This window comes from Pipistrellus hanaki (assembly GCF_964339955.1).
Source record: "Pipistrellus hanaki genome assembly, chromosome: 21".
In the NCBI taxonomy this organism is placed as follows: domain Eukaryota; kingdom Metazoa; phylum Chordata; class Mammalia; order Chiroptera; family Vespertilionidae; genus Pipistrellus; species Pipistrellus hanaki.
Window position 1 is genome coordinate 5,633,797 of NC_140523.1, and position 21,687 is coordinate 5,655,483.

A 21,687-nucleotide genomic window follows, 5' to 3' on the forward strand; every position below is an offset into this window, starting at 1 on the left:
CCACCTGAAGTATGGGAGCAACCATACTTGGGTACAAACTGCTGTTTGAATTTTATTTTAAAATATATTTTATTGATTTTTACAGAGAGGAAAGGAGAAGAATAGAGAGCCAGAAACATCGATGAGAGAGAAACATCCACCAGCTGCCTCCTGCACACCCCTCACCGGGGATGTGCCCGCAACCAAGGTACATGCCCTTGACCAGAATCAAACCCGGGACCCTTCATTCCGCAGGCCGACGCTCTACCCACTGAGCCAAACTGGCTTTGGCATGCTGTTTGAATTTTAACCCTGCTATTCCGGCTGCGGCACTCTGCTGACTTGCTTCAACAATAGGGTGGTTATCTCAGCTGAATCCAGATGGAGACCTGGAGGCTAAGGCAGTTTTCCTGAGCCTGTGGACCAGGACCACTGAGATGGATCCCATTGACTCAGTAGCTGCAGGAGTTACAGACACTGCAGATAACCTTTAGAGATTACCTTTGCTCGGTTCTGCTTCTGTACTGTCTGCTTTCGCAAGACAGGGCCACATTCCAACGTCCAGCAGGATGTGGCTGGGAAGGACCCTGCGGGCTGTTCCCAGCATTTAGAATTTAGAACGAAGGAAATTTTTTGTGATTTAGACCTTTGAAAGGGCTGCCTACACCTGGAATGGTGCGGTCGTGAGTGTGGACTCCACATTCGAGTGGTGCTCTCACGGTGGTCCTGGCCAGTTCAATAAATCCTTGCCTGCTTTTTTTTTTTTTTTTTAAATAATCAATTAGCAGCCTCCAGGGGTCTTATTTTGACTCCAGGGTTTGACCCCACAACACACCCAACGACTAAAACATCACAGAATTGTCTGGGTGATTCTCCTTTTACTGGGCGTCTGTGTTTTGTCATTTTGTGTTTTTAAAATTATAAAAATATATATTTTATTGATATATATATATATATATATATATATTTTTTTTTTTATTTTTTTATTTTTTTTTTTTTTTTTTCAGAGAGGAAGGGAGAGGGATAGGGAGAAACATTGATCAGCTGCATCCTGCACTCTCCCCACTGGGGATGTGCCCGAAACCAAGGTACCTGCCCTTGACTGGAATCAAATCTGGGACCCTTAAGTCCGCAGGCCAAAGCTCTATCCACTGAGCCAAACCGGTTTTGGCTAAAATTATTTTTTAATTGATTTCAGAGAGGAAGGAAGAGGGAGAGAGAGTAGAAACATCAGTGATGAGAGAAAATCATGGATCGGTTGCCTCCTGCATGCCCCCTCCTCCCCTCCAGGGATCCAGCCCTGACCTGGAGTCTTAACGGTGACCTTCTGGTTCTTAGGTCAATGCCCAACCACGGAGCCACACCGGCCAGGCAGAGTTTTGTAATTTTGAAGCAGCATAAATCATACTGCAATGAATATCTCCATTAATTCCATCCCCCTCTTCCCATCAGCAGTACCCCTCAGACATAACCACTATGTTGACTTCTCTATTGCTTAGTTTTATCCTGTTCTTGAACTTCATGAAATGGGATTGCAAGGTTGCACTCCTTTATGTCTGACTTTTGTGTGTATGAGATTTCATAAGTGAGATTCAAACATGTCTGACTTCTGTACTCAACATCTTTGAGATTCATCAGTGTTGCTGTGTATCCGTGGTCTTTCTTATTCCTGTTGGAGTCATTGTCAGTTTATTCTGGTTCTAACTTCTCTCTTCCTTCTGGAACTCCAATCACTCATAAAATGAAGTCCCATCTGTGCCTTAGGCTGCTTCCTCCCCCCCATCCCCAGACATTCTTGTTTGTGTGTGTGTGTGTGTGTGTGTTTCTCTCTCTCTTTCTCTACTTCAACTTAGATACCTTCTCTTAATCTATCTTCAAGTTCACTAAATCTGTCTTCAGTCTCTAGAAGTGTGACTTTCTCCTTCATTTTTCATGAAACCCATCCAATGAGTTTGTAATTTGAGGGGTGGCATTTTTCAGTTCCACCTGCTCCTTTCGATTCTAAGTAAATTACAACCCTGTTAAAAGTCTCCATATTTCCATCTATTTTGTCCACCCCACCCCCCCAATTTAACAAATTAACTGTAGTTTTTTAAAATCTTTATCTGCCAACTCCAATATCTAGATCATCTGTGGTCTTGCTTCTGTTGTTTATGTTTTCTCTTAGGTGTTGGCCCCATTTTTATCTTTTTTGGGGGGCGCACATTTCATAATTTTTGTTTGCATGCTGCATATTGGGTGTAAAAGAAGGGTAGGGAGCCCTAGGTGGTTTGGCTCAGTGGATAGAGCGTCGGCTTGCAGACTTAAGGGTCCCAGGTTCGATTCTAGCCAAGGGCAAATGCCCGGGTTGTGGGCTCCATCCCCAATAGGGGGAGTGCAGAAGGCAGCTGATCAATGATTCATTGTTATCATTGATGTTTCTCTCTCTCTCCCTCTCCTTTCCTCTCTAAAATCAATTTAAAACATTTTTTAAAATAAGAAAAAGGTTAGAAACTTCAGCTTATGTTATTCCTTTCGTCTCCCTGACCCACACCTCCCAACCCCGAGGAGCTAGCCACCTGGAGATATTTTTCTTGTTCCTGTGGTAATCAGCAGTCAAGCACTGAGCTAAGTTGGGGCGGAGTCACAGCTCTGTGAGTCTCAGTCCTCCGCTGGATTGTCTCTGTCCCTTAGGAGTGGCCCTCTTGGACTTGGGGTCGAAAACCTGGCCAGTTTCCGTCTCTCTCGGCTTTCAAACTCTGCTCTTCAGAGATTCTAGGGTTAGCTCTTTGGCCTCCCGATCCATAGGTTCAAGATCTGGCCAATCTCTTAAGGGGGAGTTATTTGTTTCAGGTTCTCCCCTCTACATCCTTCAAGGTTGTGGGATCTGGCCAATCTCTTAAGGGGGGGTGTTATCTGTTTCAGTTTTCCCCCTCTAAATTCTGCAAGGCTGTGGGACTTGTCTGCCCAGCCCAGCCCCTTTCCAATGGCCCCAGGGGCTTCAGAACCCAGGGGAAAACTGGCTTTGCAGTTTGGGCCCAATCCATAGCACAGAAACGGCTCGCTGCTCCTTTCCTCCTTACAGTCTCTCTGGTTGGGGCCATTCTGGTCATGGAATGTCTCAGGGACCTGAGTAACCACCTGGGCGGGGCCCTGTCCTCCTTGACATTGGAGTTCATCGGGTTCTCTCGTCTCCTAACACTCTCCGTTCTCTTTAAGAAATGGTGGTTGTCATCTTGTCTCGTCCTCCTTGTTGCAATGAGCGCGGTGGCCGGCACGGACCTGCCACATCTGACTCAGAAGCAGGAGTTCCTCAGTTCGGCTCTCTCCCACTTCCAACGAAGACGGGGTTTGACTTCCTAACACTTCCACGTAGTCACACGCGGACTCGCTTCCTCTTGTTGAAAGAAGTCCTGGGCCCTTTATGTCTTTGACAAGAGATGTCAGCTATTTTCCTAAACCATCTTGGGGGAATGGCCATTTTGGCCTCAAAGTTCTGCTTCGTTCTTTTTTTTCTTTTCTTTTTTAAATATATATTTTTATTGATTTTTTTTTTTTTTTTACAGAGAGGAAGGGAGAGGGAGAGTCAGAAACATCGATGCGAGAGAAACATCCATCAGCTGCCTCCTGGCACACCCCCTACTGGGGATGTGCCTGCAACCCAGGTACATGCCCTTGACCGGAATCGAACCTGGGACCTTTCAGTCCACAGGCCGACGCTCTATCCACTGAGGCACACCGGTCAGGACTTAGTTCTTTACATCTTTCCTGCTGATGCTTCTCAGTGCGTTCAGACTCCTCCTCTGCTGGGCCTTCACCGGTGCTGCTGGTTCCGTTTCAGATCATTCTGTGGATCTCAGGGGGACTCAAGGGAGGCGGGGCAGGCTCTGTACCCAACTGCTCGGGAAGCTTGTGTGTGAGAGACACACTGAGAAGCAATTCTTTCCCTGCAGCCACGGCGGTCTCGGAGGGAACCTCTAACCGCCCCCGACCAGCTCCTCTTCCCCCCAATCTCACGTGACGGGCGCACACATCAGCAGTGCCAGCGGCTCTCTCACACTGACAAGCTCCTGACGTTCAGGCCTCACGCGCCGGCCTCTCCTTGCGTCTGCGTCTCCAGACTTGGACGCCACGCTGACATCCGCACAGGCCCCTCGGACCCCGCGGGTTCTGCCCTCCAGGGCAGAGCACGCATGTCAAGAGCACGAGGCGGGCACAAGTGGTTTATTATTTCTGCTTGGAAGAGGAGGGGCCCTGGCAGGAGCACGGAGGCACAGCAGACACGGGGGGCCCACATCCCCACCGCGCGGGGGGGCAGGGGGGGGCGGTGGCTGGAGTCCAGAGCTGTGAGGAGCCCCCACGCTGTGTGAGCCGGAGCTGGGAAGGAGGCACGACAACGACGCCGCCCCGGGCACAGGCCGCGGGCCGGCCTCACCGATGCCGCTTCCGGATGCTCTGCAGCTCCTGGTAGATGGTGCTGAAGCTGGGCCGCTCCCCCGGCTCGTAGGCCCAGCACTGCTCCATGAGCCGGAACACGGCGTCCGGGCACAGCTCCGGGCAGGGAAGGCGGCCCCCTGTGAGGGCGAGCACGGCACCCGGGCGTGAGGGGCGGGGGGGGGCCCTGAGGTCCCCTCACAGCCCCCGGGGGCAACCCGTGAGCCATGGGAACGGAGTAAACTGTGCCGCTCTTAAAGGGGCCCCCCTCTCTCTCTCTCTCTCTCATGAGGACGCAGCGGTCCCGATTGCAACCCTACTGTGTGCAAGCTGTATGACCTCTGCGAGCCTCAGTTTTTCCTTCTGTGAAAGGGGCCTATTCGTCCCCCCGCCTCACCTGCCGGGCCTGCGCAGCGGCAGCTACAGGACGGACTGATCTTATTCCGCCCCAGCGAGACGAACGGAAGGTGAGGGGGGGACCCGGGGGTAGTCCCCCTGCAGCATAGGGACAAAAACTTGGGCCCGGCCGGTGTGGCTCAGTGGTTGCGCACCGACCTATGAACCAGGAGGTCACACCGTTCGATTCCCGGTCAGGGCGCATGCCTCCGGGTTGCTGGCTCCATCTTCCAGTAGGAGGCATGCAGGAGGCAGCTGATGCATGATTCTCTCTCGCCATTGATGTTTCTGTCTCACTTCTTCTCCCTTCTTCTCTCTCTAAAACTCAATATACAGCCGAGACCGGTTTGGCTCAATGGATAGAGCGTCGGCTTGGGGACTGAAGGGTCCCGGGTTCGATTCCGGTCAAGGGCATGTACCTTGGTTGCGGGCACATCCCCAGTAGGGGGTGTGCAAGAGGCAGCTGATCGATGACTCTCTCTCATCGAGGTTTCTAACTCTCTATCTCTCTCCCTCCCTCTCTATACAAAATCAATAAAATATATTTAAAAATAAAATAAAATAAAATAAAACTCAATACAAATATCTTAAAAAAATAAATAAATAAATAGAATAAATTTTTTTAAAAAAACACCCAAAAACGTGGCCGCGTGGCTGCTGTCACCCAGCGGGGTGCCTTACCCTTTTCTATGAACTCGCGAGTCTGCTGGTTGCTGAGGTTGGGGTACGGGGAGGCCCCCAGGCTGAAGGTCTCCCAGAGCAAGATGCCGAAGCTCCACACGTCGCTCTCGGAGGAGTAGCGGCCTGCAGGGGGGCGTGAGGCGTGAGAGGGGGCCGCCCGCGGCCGTCGGCCGTCGGACCGGGGGCCCCCCGTGCCCGGAGCTCACCGTAGTTAAGGGCCTCGGGTGCCGTCCACTTCACGGGGACCTGCCGGAGGCCCCCCGAGGCGGCGTAGATGCCGTCCTCCTCCTCCCGGGACATGCCGAAGTCGCTGATCTTCAGGACGTTCTTCTCCGTGACCAGGCAGTTCCGGGCGGCCAGGTCCCTGCGGGGGGGGGGGGGGGGAGCAGGAGAGGGGCTCCCTCAGCCGCCGTCCTCGCTGCCCCTGTCGCCTGCCTGACCCGCCTCCCCCACCCCGAGACACACCCAGGAACAAAGGCTGCTCTCTGCCCCAGCTGGAGTGGCTCAGTGGAGAGAGCGTCGGCCTGCGGACGGAGGGGTCCCAGGTTCGATTCCGGACAAGGGCACATGCCTGGGTTGCGGGCACATCCCCAGTGGGAGGTGTGCAGGAGACAGCTGATCGGTGTTTCTATTTTTTTTTTTTTTAAATGTATTTTATTGATTGTTTACAGAGAGGAAAGGAAAGGGATAGAGTTAGAAACATCGATGAGAGAGGATCATCGATCAGCTGTCTCCTGCACACCCCCCCACTGGGGATGTGCCCACAACCAATGTACGTGCCCACAACCAATGTACATGCCCTTGACCGGAATCGAACCCGGGACCTTTCAGTCCGCAGACCGAGGCTCTACCACTGAGCCAAACCGGTTTCGGCGATGTTTCTATCTTTCTATCCCTCTCCCTTTCTCTCTGTAAAAGATCAGTAAAATATATTAAAAAAAAAAAAAAAAAAAAAGCTGAAACCGGTGTGGCTCAGTGGATAGAGCGTCGGCCTGCGGACTGAAAGGTCCCAGGTTCGATTCTGGTCAAGGGCATGTGCCTTGGTTGAGGGCACATCCCCAGTAGGGGGTGTGCAAGAGGCAGCTGATGGATGTTTCTCTCTCATCGATGTTTCTAACTCTTTATCCTTCTCCCTTCCTCTCTGTAAAACAGTCAATAAAATATATTTAAAAAATAAGAAGAAAAAAAAAAGAATGCTCTCTGGCCTGGGACTCATGCTCTAGTCCAGCGTTTTTCAACCGCTGTTCCGCGGCACACTAGTGTGCCGCGAGATGTTGCCTGGTGTGCCGTAGGTGCAGACAAGACAAGAATTTTATAATTTTTCACTATTTTGTTTACTTAATATTTCATAATAAAGTAATTATAAAATACTTTCTTTGTGTTTATTTGATTCCTATTCAAGAGAATTACTTTATATATAGTCAATATAGGCACAGAGTTAAATTTTTTAACATTTTCTAATGGTGGTGTGCCTCGTGATTTTTTTCATGAAACAAGTGTGCCTTTGCCCAAAAAAGGTTGAAAAACACTGCTCTAGTCTACAGGAGAGGCGAGCCCCAGCGCTGGAGCCCGACCTGCCGGTGAACGAGGGGTGCTGGGCGGCAGCACAGCCTGGACCCCGGGGGGCTGCGCGGAGGGCTGCGGGGGCGGCGGGCGGCCTGAGGGCGCTCCCCGCTCGCCCGCCCGCTCGCTCGCTCGCTCACCGGTGGATGCAGCCCTTGCTCTCCAGGTACTCCATGCCGGCGGCCGCGTCGCCCACCATCTGCAGCAGCGTCTTCATCCGGAGCCGCGCTCCCTCAGTCCGGAGGAAGGTCAGGAAGTCGCCCCCTGGCGGTGGGTGGGGGAAGCCTTGCTGAGCCTCCTTGCAGGGCAGGGGGATGGGGGACGGGAGGGAGGGGGAGACCCAGGGGGCGGAGGTCCCCGCCCCGGGGGAGCGGGCCCCGGGCTCACCCTGCACCAGCTCCATGACGATGTAGATGGGCTGCTTCTGGGTGCACACGCCGATGAGACGCACGATGTTGGGGTGGCTGTACTGCTTCAGGATCCTGGGGGGGCACCGCTGCTTAGGCTCCCACCGTGGGGGCGGATCCATCCTGCCCCAGCCCCAGGGAACCCCAGGGACGCCAGGGAGCCCAGGGAACCCCAGGGAGCCTCAGGGAGCCTGAGGGAACCCCAGGGAGCCTGAGGGAACCCCAGGAAGCCTCAGGAAGCTTCAGGGAACTCCAGGGAGACCCAGGGACCCCCAGGGAACCCCAGGTACCCCAGGGACCCCAGGGAGCCTGAGGGAACCCCAGGGAGCCTCAGGGAACCCCAGGGAGCCCCAGGGAGCCCGAGGGAACCCCAGGGAGACTCAGGGAACCCCAGGGAGCCTCAGGGAACCCTAGGGAGCCTCAGGGAACCCCAGGGATCCTCAGGGAACCCCAGGGAGACCCAGGGAACCCCAGGGAGCCCGAGGGAACCCCAGGGAGCCTCAGGGAGCTTCAGGGAACTCCAGGGAGACCCAGGGAACCCCAGGGAACCCCAGGTACCCCAGGGAACCCCAGGGAGCCTCAGGGAGCCTGAGGGAACCCCAGGGAGCCTCAGGGAACCCCAGGGAGCCTCAGGGAACCCCAGGGCACCCCAGGGAGCCTCAGGGATCCCCAGGGATCCTCAGGGATCCTCAGGGAACCCCAGGGAGACCCAGGGAACCCCAGGGGGCCCGAGAGAACCCCAGGGAGCGTCAGGGAACCCCAGGGAGACTCAGGGAGCCCAAGGGAACCCCAGGGAGCCTCAGGGAACCTCAGGGAGACCCAGGGAGCCTCAGGGAACCCCAGGGAGCCTCAGGGAACCTCAGGGAGACCCAGGGAGCCTCAGGGAACCCCAGGAAGCCTCAGGGAACCTCAGGGAGACCCAGGGAGCCTCAGGGAACCCCAGGGAGCCTCAGGGAACCTCAGGGAGACCCAGGGAACCCCAGGGAGACTCAGGGAACCCCAGGGAACCCCAGGGAGCCCGAGGGAGGGCAGGAAAGGGCAGCAGAAGAGTGAGCGTGGCCTATGAGGTCAGGAGGCCTGGATGTATGACCTCAGGGGATGGGGGGTCACCAAGCCTCAACCCCTCTGCCCTGGTTGCAGGGGTTGGTCTGTGAGGATGACATGACACCACGGAAGCCAAGCTCTCCATGCCACCGTGCGCAGGCAGAGGAAGCCCTCGCGTGGGCCGCCGCGTGGCCGCCGCGCCGCCCCCCCACCTGGCTTCCTGCAGGAACTTGGCCTTGAGGTCCGGCGGCAGCGTCTCCCGACAGGACTTCACGGCCACCAGGGTGTTGTCTACGCGCAGGCGCCCGCTGAACACCTCGCCGAAGTTCCCCTGCACGGGCGGCACTGGGTTCCGGGCCATCCTCTCGGGGGACAGCCCTTCCGGTGCCCACCCCCCGCCCACCCTCCCCTCAGCACCCCATCCGCGGCTCTCTCGTTTACCCCCAGCTGGGGGGCCGAGGGAATGCACATGGGACGGGCAGAGAATGTCACCTCCAGCATGTGCACTAAAAACAAGTGACACGGATCACCCAAAAGCCACGTTCCGCCCGGCTGGTGTGGCTCAGTGGTTGGGCATCGATCGACCTGTGAACCAGGAGGTCCCGGTTTGATTCCCGGTCAGGGCTCATGCCCGGGGTTGCAGGCTCCATCCCCAATGCGGGGTGTGCAGGAGGCTCATCATCGATGTTTCTCTCTCTCTCTCTTTCCCTCTTCCCTTCCTCTCTGAGATAAATAAAAAAATATTTTTTTTTATATTTTATTTTTTAAATATATATTTTATTGATTTTTTTTACAGAGAGGAAGGGAGAGAGATAGAGAGCCAGAAACATCGATGAGAGAGAAACATCAACCAGCTGCCTCCTGCACACCCCCCACCGGGGATGTGTCCGCAACCAAGGCACATGCCCTTGACCGGAATCGAACCCGGGACCCCTCAGTCCGCAGGCCAACGCTCTATCCACTGAGCCACACCGGCCTCGGCAAAATATATATATATTTTTAAAAAAACACAACAAAAATAGCAAAAGCCACTTCTTTCCTTGGGCTGGAAAAGCCTGTGATCTTTAGGAAACTGCCTTCTTTCCTAGGCAGATGTTTGATAGCTCCCAGAACACCATGTATGTCCCCTCACAGCAGAGCTCCGGAGGGGGGGGAAGGGGTAGGGGCCCTATGGGGTGGGGAGGCAGGGCCTGTGAGGTGTGTGTGGGGGGGTAGGGGCTGGTAGGGGAGGGGGCGGGTGCCAGCAGCAGGGACCTTCCTCGTTTCCTGCAGAACGGTGCATGGCAGTGGCTGGGCAGGGAGCAGGGTCCAAGCTGGGGATCAGAGAGAGATGGAGGCCGTGGAGCTCCGGGAGAGGGGGCCTCGGGGTGACTCACAGGGGCTGGGGATGGGGGGACGGGGGGCTGGAAGGAAGTGGGACAACGCAGGCATCCAGGAGGCCGCGGGGCGCCCAACTCACCCGCCCGATCTGCTCGCCCAGCACCAGGTCGTCGTGGTTCAGCGCCCACTTGTCCTGCGGGAGGAAGGGGGGGGGGGTGTCAGCTAGTGAAGGGGAGGCGTGCTGGGCCCTGCGGAGCTGAACACCTCCCCCCGAGGCTCCACCTGGCACGTCCTGGCGCCTCTGTGTGTCAGTCTGTAAACTGGGGCTTGGGCCCTGTCGGGATCCCACTGGGACAACTTCGGGGACCGGGGAGGGGCCGGGAGAGCGCCACCTTGTGGGTGGGAGTGGCCTTGACCTTGCAAATGCAGCAGGTGGCTGCTCTGTACGGAGACCAGAGACAGGGGAGCTGGAAGGGCCCTCCTGCCCTGGTTCCTGGGGCCCGGACCCTGCTCCCCAGGCCTGCGGTGGGCAGGGTGGGCGTCGTGTGTGTGTGTGTGTGTGTGTGTGTGTGTGTGTGCAGCTTACCTTGGGCACAGCCCGGCTCAGGACAACGCCACTCTTCTTGGTGAGGGGCTGCTGGGAGCGCAGCAGGTGGTCGATGAGCAAGGGAATGCTGGGAAAGCCGTCGCCTTCCAGGCGGTACATGTTCTGGGGGCGCAGGGGGTCCTGGGTCAGCAGTCTCCACTGCTGAGGGGACCTGAGCCCGGGGGTGGGGACGGGGAGCAGCAGGGAGAAAGGGTCTGCCCAGAACGAAAGGCAGAGACACCGCAGGAAGGCATGGCTCAGGGGTTGAGCATCGACCTAGGAACCAGGGAGGTCAGGGTTCGATTCCCGGTCAGGGCACATGCCCAGGTTGCAGGCTCGATCACCAGGATGGGGCGTGCAGAAGGCAGCCGATCCATAATTCTCTCTCATCATTGATGTTTCTTTTTCTCTCTCTCCCCCTCTCCCTTCTTTGCTGAAATCAATAAAAATGTGTTAAAAAATAAAAATAAAAGAGGCCGAAACCGGTTTGGCTCAGTGGATAGAGTGTCGGCCTGCAGACTGAAAGGTCCCGGGTTCGATTCCGGTCAAGGGCATGTACCTTGGTTGCGGGCACATCCCCAATGTGGGGTGTGCAGGAGGCAGCTGATGCATGTTTCTCTCTCATAGATGTTTCTAACTCTCTATCCCTCTCTTCTCCTCCTCTCTGTAAAAAAATCAATAAAATATATATATTTTTTTTTTTTAAAAAAAGGAAGGGCCGAAACCGGTTTGGCTCAGTGGATAGAGCGTCGGCTTGGGGACTGAAAGGTCCCGGGTTCAATTCCGGTCAAGGGCATGTGCCTTGGTTGTGGGCGCATCCCCAGCAGGGGGTGTGCAGGAGGCAGCTGATCGATGACTCTCATCGGTGTTTCTAACTTTCTATCTCTTCTATCTCTAACTTTCTATCTCTCTCCCTTCCTCTCTGTACAAAATCAATAAAAATATATTTTAAAAAAATAAAAATAAAAATAAAAAATAAAAAAAGGAAGGAAGGCATAACCTCAAGGTCCCCGATAGGCCTGCTCCCCTCCTCCGGGAGAGCCCGCACTGAAGGCCTGAGCCTCTTTGGCGGCAGGAAGTGGGCGGGGTCTCTGTGGGCACGCCTCCCGCCGTGGGGAGGCCGGCCCCTGGCGCGGGGCGGGCGGGGGGCGCACTCACGTCGGCGGACTGGATGATGAAGTGCCGGGGCTGGCCCTCCCACAGCACGGACAGCACGTAGTCCTGCTTGCCCTGGCTCTCCCGCACCAGGAAGTCGCCGGACTGCGCCAGCAGCTCCGCCACCTCTGCCCGCGGGATGGCGCCGTGGTACCACAGCTGCTCGTGCAGCGGCTTCTGCACCTCGGGAACCAGCTGCAGCGGCGGGGGGAGCTGGGGAGGGGCGGGGGGGGGGGGAGAGGGAGAGCGAGGAGGGGCGTGACCACGAGGCCGGCTGGGGGTCAGCAGGGAGTCTGTCTCTCACGTGTGTGTGTGCCCCTCGGTCTTCCCAAACCACCCCGGGAGCGGGCAGAGCTGTCCGCAGGCCCCAGGGCAGGCTGCTGGGGTTGGAGCCGGGCTCGGCTCGCTCCGGGCAGAGCCGCGGTGGGAAGCCGGGCTGGCTGGCCCTGCACCATGCGTGCTTTCGCCTTTTCCACCAGGCCACAGCCCCCTAACCCCCCCTCCCGCCCAAAGCAGAAAGAGCTAGTGAGGTAACCAAGGCAGAAGGAAGGGGAGAGGGGCTGGCAGAATCGGGAGACACCTACACCCGGACATCCGATAAAAGCAGCCTGGGCAGAGCCTTCTCTCTTCTTGGGCAAAACCCAGGGACCACCCCCAGACACCATGTGGGAGGGGCTTAGGGTAAGGTGACCAGGCGTCCCGCTTTTGGCGGGACAGTCCCGATTTTTTTTTTTTTTTTTTAAGTATGTTTTATAGATTTTGTACAGAGAGGAAGGGAGAGAGATAAAGAGTTAGAAACATCGATGAAAGAGAGTCATCGATCAGCTGCCTCTTGCACACCCCCTACTGGGGATATGCCCGCAACCAAGGTACATGCCCTTGACCGGAATCGAACCCGGGACCCTTCAGTCCCCAAGCCGCCGCTCTATCCATTGAACCAAACTGGTTTCGGCCAGTCCCGATTTTTAACAATTTGTCCCGCGTCCTGCGGTGTTTTAAAAAAAAGTCCAAAAGAGCTGAAACCGGTGTGGCTCAGTGGATAGAACGTCGGTCTGCGGATTGCAGGGTCCCGGGTTCGATTCCGGTCAAGGGCATGTGCATTGGTTGCGGGCACATCCCCAGTGGGGGGTTGCAGGAGGCAGCTGATTGATGTTTCTCTCTCATCGATGTTTCTAGCTTTCTATCCTCTCCTTTCCTCTCTGAAAAAAAAGTCCAAAAGATTTAAAAGAATCTTTCCAAAAATTGGGACTTTTTAATTTTTTTTATTTATTTTTTAAAATATATTTTATTGCTTTTTTACAGAGAGGAAGAGAGAGGGATAGAGAGTTAGAAACATCAATGAGAGAGAAACATCGATCAGCTGCCTTTTGCACACCCCCTACTGGAGATGTGCCCGCAACCAAGGCACATGCCCTTGACCGGAATCGAACCCGGGACCTTTCAGTCCGCAGGGCGACGCTCTATCCACTGAGCCAAACCCGTTTCGGCCAAAAATTGGGACTTTTTTTTTTTAATATATTTTATTGATTTTGTACAGAGAGGAAGGGAGAGGGATAGAGAGTTAGAAACATCGATGAGAGAGAGTCATCAATCAGCTGCTTCTTGCACACCTCCTACTGGGGATATGCCCGCAACCAAGGTACATGCCCTTGACCGGAATTGAACCCGGGACCTTTCAGTCCCCAAGCCGATGTTCTATCCATTGAGCCAAACTGGTTTCGGCTAAAAATTGGGACTTTTTTTAAAACACCGCGGGACAGGGCACAAATTGTTAAAAATCGGGGCTGTCCCGCCAAAAGCGGGATGTCTGGTCACCTTAGCTTAGGGGGCATCTCTGAGACCCTGGCCGGCCCACCCCCTCGGAGAAGGGGCGGGCAGAGGCCCCGGCCGGCCAGGCCTCGCTCGCTCGCTCGCTCGCTCCCTCACTCACCGAGAACTTGGGGCGGAAGATTCCCGAGATGTGGCTCTTCAGGATCTCCAGGGTGGGCGTTCTTACGCCTTCCCGCTCCGGCTCCTGGGGCCAGGGACAGACGTCAGCGGGTGGCCGGGCTTGGGGAGGGAGGGGGAGGGCGACAGTGAGGAGCTCGGCCGGGGCAGGCCGGCAGGGCGGCCCCGCGGGGGTGAGTGGGTGGGGGTTGGGGGGAGGGCACTCACCGAGGAGGACGTAGAGTGGCGGTCATCCTGCAGCAGGGGGACGCACGGGGGCTCCCTGGGGCCCAGCCGCTCCAGCTTGGCCTGCAGCAGCTCCTGCTGGGCCTGCAGCTTGGCCTGGCCGCACAGCGCCACCTGCAGGCCCTGCAGCTCCTCCTGCAGCACCTGCCGCTTGCTCAGCAGGTAAACCCTGCAGGCGGGCCGGTGGAGGGGGGTGGGGGGAGAGAGAGGGGGGCTCAGCCTGCAGCGGGGGCCGGCAGAGGGAGGGAGGGGGTGGGAGCTGCTGTCGGGGGGGACCGCTCACCGCTGCCGCGGGTGGACGGCCTGCTCCTCATGCCGGAGCTCCCGCTGCAGCTGCGTGACCGCCTCCTCCCTGCTGAGCACCCGCTGGGTGGCCACGGCCAGCTCCTCGGTCACCGAGGTCAGCCTGTGCCAGAAGGAAGGGCAGGGTTGGAGCCTGGGAGCCGCCCCTCGGATGCCCCCTTGCAGGGCCAGGATGCCTCCTGCAGGGCCGGGCCCCCCCCCCGCCCCTGCTGTGTGGACAGCGCCCGCCCCGTGCCCGGCACCCACGCATGCTGCACGCTCTCCACCGTCAGCTCGTTCAGCTGCAGCTCCCCGGGCTCCAGCGCCTCGCCCTCCTCGAGCAGAGACTCATCGAAGGTGACGCAGGGCGGGACATCAGGGGGGGACCTGCGGGGGGCGGGGGGGGGGGCGGACAAAGGGTCCCATCAGGGGACAGGCCAGCAGCCCCGGGGTGCGGGGCCGGGCAGGGCGACGAGGGAGGGGCATACCCGTACTGCTGCAGGAAGCCCTGGTACTCGGCCTCGGGCTGGATGCGGGCGGCGGCTGCGGCCATCTCCTGGTGGATGGCCGCCACCTCTTCCTGCACCAGGCTGCTGATCTCCAGGTACTCCAGCAGGATCTCCTTCCTACCCCGCCCCCCCAACGACGGGATCCGGGTCAGCTGGGCCTCGGGTCTGGGCAAGGCCGGGAAGCTGGGGGTGGAGGGGCTGGACTCCGGGTTGGGAGTCAGCGGTCGGGTTGAGCCCCCACCTCCCTCCTCCTTTCCCAGCCAGATGACCAGTCCACAAGGCCGACGACGCACCGCCTCCTGACCTTTGCCCTCTGTTTGTGTGTAAGGGGGGGTGCCGGGAGCGGGGATGGGGGCCCAGTAAGACTGTGCATGGTGTGCGGCACACACGATGAGGAACGTGCTGGTTCAAAGTGAGCTACGGTCCTAGCCAGTGTGGCTCAGTGGACAGAGCATCGGCCTGCGGACTTGAAGGGTCCCGGGTTCGATTCCAATCAAGGGCACCTGCCCAGGTTACAGACTCACCCCCCAGGAGGGGGCGTGTGGGAGGAAGCCGATCCATGATTGTCTGTCATCCATGATGTTTCTCTCTCTCTCTCTCCCCCTCCCTTCCTCTCTGAAATCAATAAAAATACATTTTTAAAAAAGTGAGCTACAGCCGAAACCGGTTTGGCTCAGTGGATAGAGCGTCGGCCTGCAGACTCAAGGGTCCTGGGTTTGATTCCGGTCAAGGGCATGTACCTTGGTTGCAGGCACATCCCCAGTAGGGGGTGTGCAAGAGGCAGCTGATCGATGTTTCTTTCATCAATGTTTCTAACTCTCTTTCTCTCTCTCCCCTCCTTCCTCTCTGTAAAAAAAAAAAAAAAAAAAAAAATCAATAAAATAGCAGAAACCTGTTTGGCTCAGTGGATAGAGCGTCGGTCTGCGGACTGAAAAAATCCTGGGTTCAATTCCGGTCAAGGGCATGTACCTTGGTTGCGGGCACATCCCCAGTAGGGTGTGTGCAAGAGGCAGCTGATTAATGTTTCTAACTATCCCTCTCCCCCTTCCTCTCTGTAAAAAAAAATCAATAAAATATATTTAAAAAATATATATGTATATATAACAAACCCTGGAATAAGGGGCCTTGGGATAATGTTAATTCAGATATAAATTGAACGGCTCCAACCCTCCGCCCGAGGCCTGTCCCATGTGATTCTACAACCATCACTGTACAGGTCTGAAGTCTCAGGAGCCTGCCCCTGGGCATGGTGGCGGGGTGAGGGGGCCGGGGTGAGGGGGCTGGGACGGGGCGGGCCCGGGGCTCACAGGATGCACGCCATCTCCTGGTGCAGGTCCTGCAGCGACTGGAGCAGGCCGGGCAGCATGAGCTGGTGGTGGTGCTGGTGGTGCAGCTGCGCGGCCCGCACGCCCAGCACGTAGCGGTTGTGATGCGCGAAGAGCTTCCACAGGCTGCGCACGTACTTGTCCTTGGCCTTGTCGCGGTCCTTGTCTGCCGGGGGGGGAAGGAAACAGGGTGTGAGTGACAGCACAGAGGCCCGAGCAGCCCTCCCAGTTCCAAGCCACACACACACACACACACACACACACACACACACACACCTTTGCTGGCCTCCTGGTACTTGCGCCGGGCCTGGGCGCTGTCCCGCGCCAGGACTCGGTACTGGCTCTTCAGCTTCTCGATGTCCTGGCTGTGGGTCTGAGGAGAGAGAAGAGGCGGTGTGGCCAGCAGCTCGCCAGGGCAGCAAATCCAAGGCCGTCCCCCCCCCCCCCCCGGAAGTGCCGGTGGGCCTCCGGGGCCTGCCCTCTGCGGCCGAGGCGACTGCAGAGGAGCCGGGCTGAGGACAGCCCCTGGGGAGGCAGGGAGAGGACGGGGTAGGTTACAACGGCCCCTCCTCGGCCCAGAGGGGTATCTGGTGGCAGCAGGCCCAGCTGCAGGCACACAGAGCTGCACACTGAGGAACGTTCGCCGCTGATGCCATCCTGAAATGATCAGTAATTCTTTGACAAGACAGCTGAAACCGGTGTGGGTCAGTGGATAGAGCGTCAGCCTGCGGACTGAAAGGTCTCAGGTTCGATTCCGGTCAAGGGCATGTACCTTGATTGCGGGCACATCCCCAGTAGGGGGTGTGCAGGAGACAGCTGGTCAATGTTTCTCTCTCATCGATATTTCTAACTCTCTCTCCCTTCTTCGCTGTGAGAAATCAGTAAAATATATATTTTAAAAAAAACAATAATTCTTTTACAAGACCTGAGAAGCATATATGCATAGCCCATGGACACAGACAATGGGGTGATGAGGGACTGGGGCAGGGGACGAGCTAGAAGGGGTCAATGGGGGGGGGGGGGCGCGGGAAAGGGGATATATGTAATACTTTCAACAATAAAGATTAAAAAAAAAAAAATTCCTGTCGAAACCGGTCTGGCTCAGTGGATAGAGCATCGGCCTGCGGACTGAAAGGTCCCAAGTCTGATTCCGGTCAAGGGCATGTACCTTGGTTGTGGGCACATCCCCAGAAGGGGGTGTGCAAGAGGCAGCTGATCGGTGATTCTCTCTCATCGATGTTTCTAACTCTCTCTCCCTTCTTCTCTGTGAGAAATCAGTAAAATATATATTTTAAAAAAAATAATTCTTTGACAAGACCTGGGAAGCATATATGCATAGCCCATGGACACAGACAATGGGGTGATGAGAGCCTGGGGCAGGGGGAAAGTTGGAAGGGGTCAATGGGGCAGAAAAGGGGGATATATGTAATACTTTCAACAATAAAGATTTTTTTTAAAAAAGAAAAGAAATTCCTATAAAAATGCTAAAAAAAAAAAAAAAAAAAAAAAAAAGAACAGTCACCATAAATAAAGGAGTCTGGCAGGGTGAATGACTTAGCTCAGGCTGCCATAACAAAATAGCATAGCTTAAATAGTTTTATTATAGTTCATGAGACTAAAATGACTTTCTTGGGGGGAAAAAATAATTCTTGGACAGGGCCCCACTTTTTCATTTTGCACGGAGTCCTGCAAGATGGCAGGAACAGTAGATGGTCGAGACCAGAGTTCTCATCCCAGTTCCCCTGCTGAGATACTGCATGCTGTCGGGCCAGTCCCAGCCTCTCTGAGCCTCAGTTTCCCCATCTGTAACAGCCTTTTCCTTCAAGGGAGGGCCAGCTGGCGAACACTTTATTTTATTATTGTTAATATGTTTTTATTGATTTCAGAGAGGAAGGGAGAAGAGAGAGAGAGATAGAAACATCAATGATGAGAGAGAATCCTTGATCGGCTACCTCCTGCATGCCCACTACTGGGGATCAAGTCTGCGACCCCGGGCATGAGCCCTTGACTGGAATTAAGCCCGGGACCCTTCAGTCTGCGGGCTGATGCTCTAGCCATTGAGCCAAACCAGCCAGGGCTGGCTAACCCTGTTTTTAGATAAGCTTTCGGGGAGAGAGAAAAGTGGGTTGACAGTGGCCACCAGGGGCCGCTGTGGGTCCATAGCAAGGCTGGCTTTTGCGCTGGTAGAAGAGGGTGGTACAGGGACCTGACTGGTACATTGAACTAGAACAACAATTTCAACCTTTTTCATCTTGAGGCACACATTAACTAATGACCAAAATTCTGCGGCACACCGATAAATATATTTTGCCGGTCTGACAAAAGAAAGAGGGGTAATTTTGATTGACTTACAAAGTACTACTACTAATAATAAAAAGTAGTAATTACTGCCCTAGCTGGTGTGGTTCAGTGGATAGTGTCGGCCTGCGGACTGAAGGGTTCCGGGTTCGATTTCGGTCAAGGGCATACACCTCCGTTAGAGGCTCCTCCCTGGCCCTGGTTGGGGCATGTGCCAGAGGCAACCAATCGATGTATTTCAATCCCATTGATATTTCTTTCTGTCTTTCCTTCTCTCTTCTGCTCTCTCTAAAAACGAATGGGAAAATATCCTTGGGTGAGGATTTAAAAAAGTAATTATCTGCCCCCTTGCTCCAAAGTGACTTTAAAAAAAAAAAAATCAGGTGCCAAAAAAAGGAGGAAAAAAAAAAATCAGGTGTCTATACTTGTATATAAGGATTTCTGGTACCAAGAATTAACTAGTCAGACACAACCTCATTATGTGACATGACCAGCAAGACACACCCCATTACATGACTTAGATATTTATGGTTCCAGACAAGGCATGCACGCCGGATAGCTGTTGTTGTCATTTTTTTTTACTTGACAATCTAAGGGAAAGAGGTCAGTGCCCCTGACTAAACTGTCAGGTTTTGCAATTCTAAAAATACTTGTGGCATCCTAGCTGGTGTGGCTCAGTGGATAGAGCAGGGGTCCTCAAACTTTTTAAAGTGGGGGCCAGATCACGGCCCCTCAGAGAGCTGGAGGGCCGGACTATATGAACTACTAATTCCTACTGTAACACCTCGGCTGCGCTCACTGCCCAAAAAACCTGGCGGGCCGGATCAGACTCCTCTGCGGGCCGCATGTGGCCCGCGGGCCGTAGTTTGAAGACCCCTGGGATAGAGCATCGGCCTGTGGACAGAAGGGTCCCGGGTTCGATTCCGGTCAAGGGCACGTGCCCGGGTTGCAGGTTGATCAACAGCGCCAGGGGCTGGGAGATCAACAGATGGAGGAGCTGGGCTGGATTCAAATGCAGGCAGGCTGACTTCACAGCCCCAGTCTTTTTCTTTCTTTCTTTTTTTAAAAAAATAAATATATTTTATTGATTTTTTTTTTACAGAGAGGAAGAGAGAGGGATAGAGAGTTAGAAACATCGATGCAAGAGAACCATCGATCAGCTGCCTCCTGCACACCCCCCACCGCCAGGGATGTGCCCGCAACCAAGGTACATGCCCTTGACCAGAATCGAACCTGGGACCCTTCAGTCCGCAGGCCGATGCTCTATCCACTGAGCCAACTCAGTCAGGACCACAGCCCCCGTCTTTACCCTCTGTATTCATTCACCTTGCGGTGTCTCTTGGGCCCTGGGAGGAATCCCCCCCCAGGACAAGGACAGACAGGCTAGCCCTCACTCCTCTCCCCGCCTCCCAGCCCCAGAGCCAGCTGGTGTCCAGCGCTCCCCAGACCACGGTGGGACCACTCGTCCTTAAACTCCCAGCCCTCTGGAGTGACAGAAAACGCACAGGAAGGCCGGCAAGGCAGCACACCGGGCGGGAAAGGAAGCTGCGGGGGCCAGGCCCTGCGGTCAGGACTTCCACTTCCCTGTGAATCCAGGGGCCGTTGTGCAAAAGCCGGCCCTCTCAGCTCCGAGTCCGGGCAGAGAGGCCCAGGCGACTGACACCCACCCACCTTGGTGAGCTCCTGCTGCAGCTGCTGCCACTGCTCGCTGTAGGTCTTGCGTAGCTGCTGGCGCACCCCGATGAGCAGGCTCAGTTTGCTCAGGGGCCCCGAGTTCAGATCTTCCGCGTGCTGCCTCAGCAACCGGCTCAGGCCCTCCGTCTGGCTGGTGATCTCTGCCCAGGACTACAGGGCAGGAGGGGTCAGGGCGGGAGGGGACCGTGGTGGCTGCAGAGCCTGGGACCGCCCCTCTCTCACCCTCCCCCAGGGGCATTCTGGAGCCGAAGGCACCCACAGGAGCCCACCTGGCTGATGGGGCTGTCGGAGCCGGGCCGGTTCTGGGCCCCGCCGTCCTGCGGGGTCATGTGGTGCAGCAGTCCCGCGTACTCCCGGTCGCTCTTGACCCGCTGGGCCATCCATTTCCTCATGCCCTCCAGCAGCCGCAGCTCGGCCTCCTGCATCTGCTGCAGGGCCCCATGGCCCTGCGCGCTGCACAGCTCCGAGGAGAAGCCCATGGCGCTGGTCTGGGGACAGAGGAGGGAAGGAGAGGCTGCCGGAGGAGTAGGACAGGGAGGCCTGGGGGCTGAGGACCAAGAGAAGTTGCAGACAGGCAGGAAGAAGGAAGGTGGAAGCTAGGTACCAAGGCCACCTGGCTGGGGACGGACTCTCTCTGCTTCCCCTGTGCCAGGGCTAGGCCTGGGGCCAGGGACCCGCTCCCCAGTCCTGGAGCAAAGCCACCAGGAGGGATCTCCTCCCCGGGCCCTTCCCCCCGCCCCCCCAGCACCCATTATAGGGGCGCATGCACCCTGGGCCCTTGGTAGGGCCAAGCTCTCCCACCCAGCAGGTGCCCCAGGTAGCCACAGCCCGGGCCCTGGCCCTGCACCCACTCCTGCCCCACCCGGTCCTGGCCAAGTCTCTTGCCTGCCTGCTGAGCCCCAGCCCCTGCTCCGGGGCAATCCCCCACCACACCCCTCCGCCTGCCTCCTGGGCCTTGGCTGGGAGCTCCCACTCACGCACGGCTTGGGCAGCTGCTCCAGGGGGGCGCCGAGGGCTGGCTGGCTTAGGCCCGGCCGACTGGCCAGTTCCTGATTCGGTGCTTCCTCCTCCAGCGGTTTCAGTTGGCTCAGGCCCCGGGGCGGGCCGCTGAGGGGAAGGGGCGGGCAGTAGCCCCCATGCCTGCCAGGCCCTCCTGCACGGCCCCAGCTCTGGCCACAGAGGAAACGGAAGGGAGGAGGGGCCGGGAAGAATAGCCCTGCAGAGGGCAGCCTGGGCCGGCGATCCCCAGGGCCTGGGGGCGGGGGCGGCCCCAGGGTGCCCAGGAGGGGCGGGCACTGGGAGAGGCTGCGGGCAGGCGCTGGGCCTCTGAGCCTGCGAGTCCCGGGGCAGGTGGGCAGTCCTAGCAGCTGCCCAGTGGCCGGAAGGAAGAGTAACGGGAGCAGTCCAGGGACTCCCCACCCCGGGGTGCCCCGAGGGGCCCTCAGGGGCAGGCTCCGTGTACGTAAGACTTCCCAGGAAATCTACCAAGGAGAGGCCTGCTTGCCAGCACAGGTCCCGATGGCACAATGCCCGTGCCCCGGCCCCAGGCAGGAGCTTCCTGTCCCAGGGAGACCTGGGGGTGGGGCTGGGAGAGGAGTAGGGTTCACCCAGCTGGGACTCAGGGTCTCCCCAGTAAGAGCACGCTGGCCTTCCTGGTCCCTACACCTCCGCCTTACACCTGGGGGCCAGGCCACTTCTTCCAGCCGAGGGAGACCCTGAGCAACGGGGCGCCCCCTGCTGGCCACCAGGCCTGTGGGATGGGGTGCTGGCTCCTTCGAGACCCCTCTGCTCCCCAGTGGAGGCCCTGGAACCCCTCAGCAGACAGGCCCTGGCGCCCCGACACAGACCCGCCTCGAGGCACT

General features: G+C 56.8%; 1 protein-coding gene across 2 annotated transcripts; it reads right to left on the reverse strand.

Annotated features, from left to right (window-relative positions):
- Positions 1-3,525: 3,525 nt before the first annotated feature.
- Positions 3,526-20,922, reverse strand: FES (FES proto-oncogene, tyrosine kinase). Of its 2 annotated transcripts, none has more exons than XM_084869101.1 (19): positions 20,803-20,922; positions 20,095-20,313; positions 19,802-19,975; positions 16,109-16,205; positions 15,815-15,998; positions 14,487-14,624; positions 14,266-14,385; positions 14,000-14,122; positions 13,699-13,885; positions 13,475-13,558; positions 11,548-11,757; positions 10,390-10,512; positions 9,943-9,996; positions 8,696-8,814; positions 7,420-7,514; positions 7,173-7,296; positions 5,676-5,833; positions 5,470-5,592; positions 3,526-4,532 (listed from the first exon to the last, which is right to left on the reverse strand). In XM_084869101.1, the coding sequence occupies exons 2-19, from the start codon at positions 20,302-20,304 to the stop codon at positions 4,390-4,392; spliced, it is 2,466 nt and encodes an 821-aa protein (XP_084725227.1). In that variant the 5' UTR covers positions 20,305-20,313; positions 20,803-20,922; the 3' UTR covers positions 3,526-4,389. The 2 variants fall into 2 exon arrangements, with proteins under 2 accessions (XP_084725227.1, XP_084725228.1); XM_084869102.1 differs by having other exon boundaries at positions 20,807-20,862.
- Between the last annotated feature and the right edge of the window lie 765 nt (positions 20,923-21,687).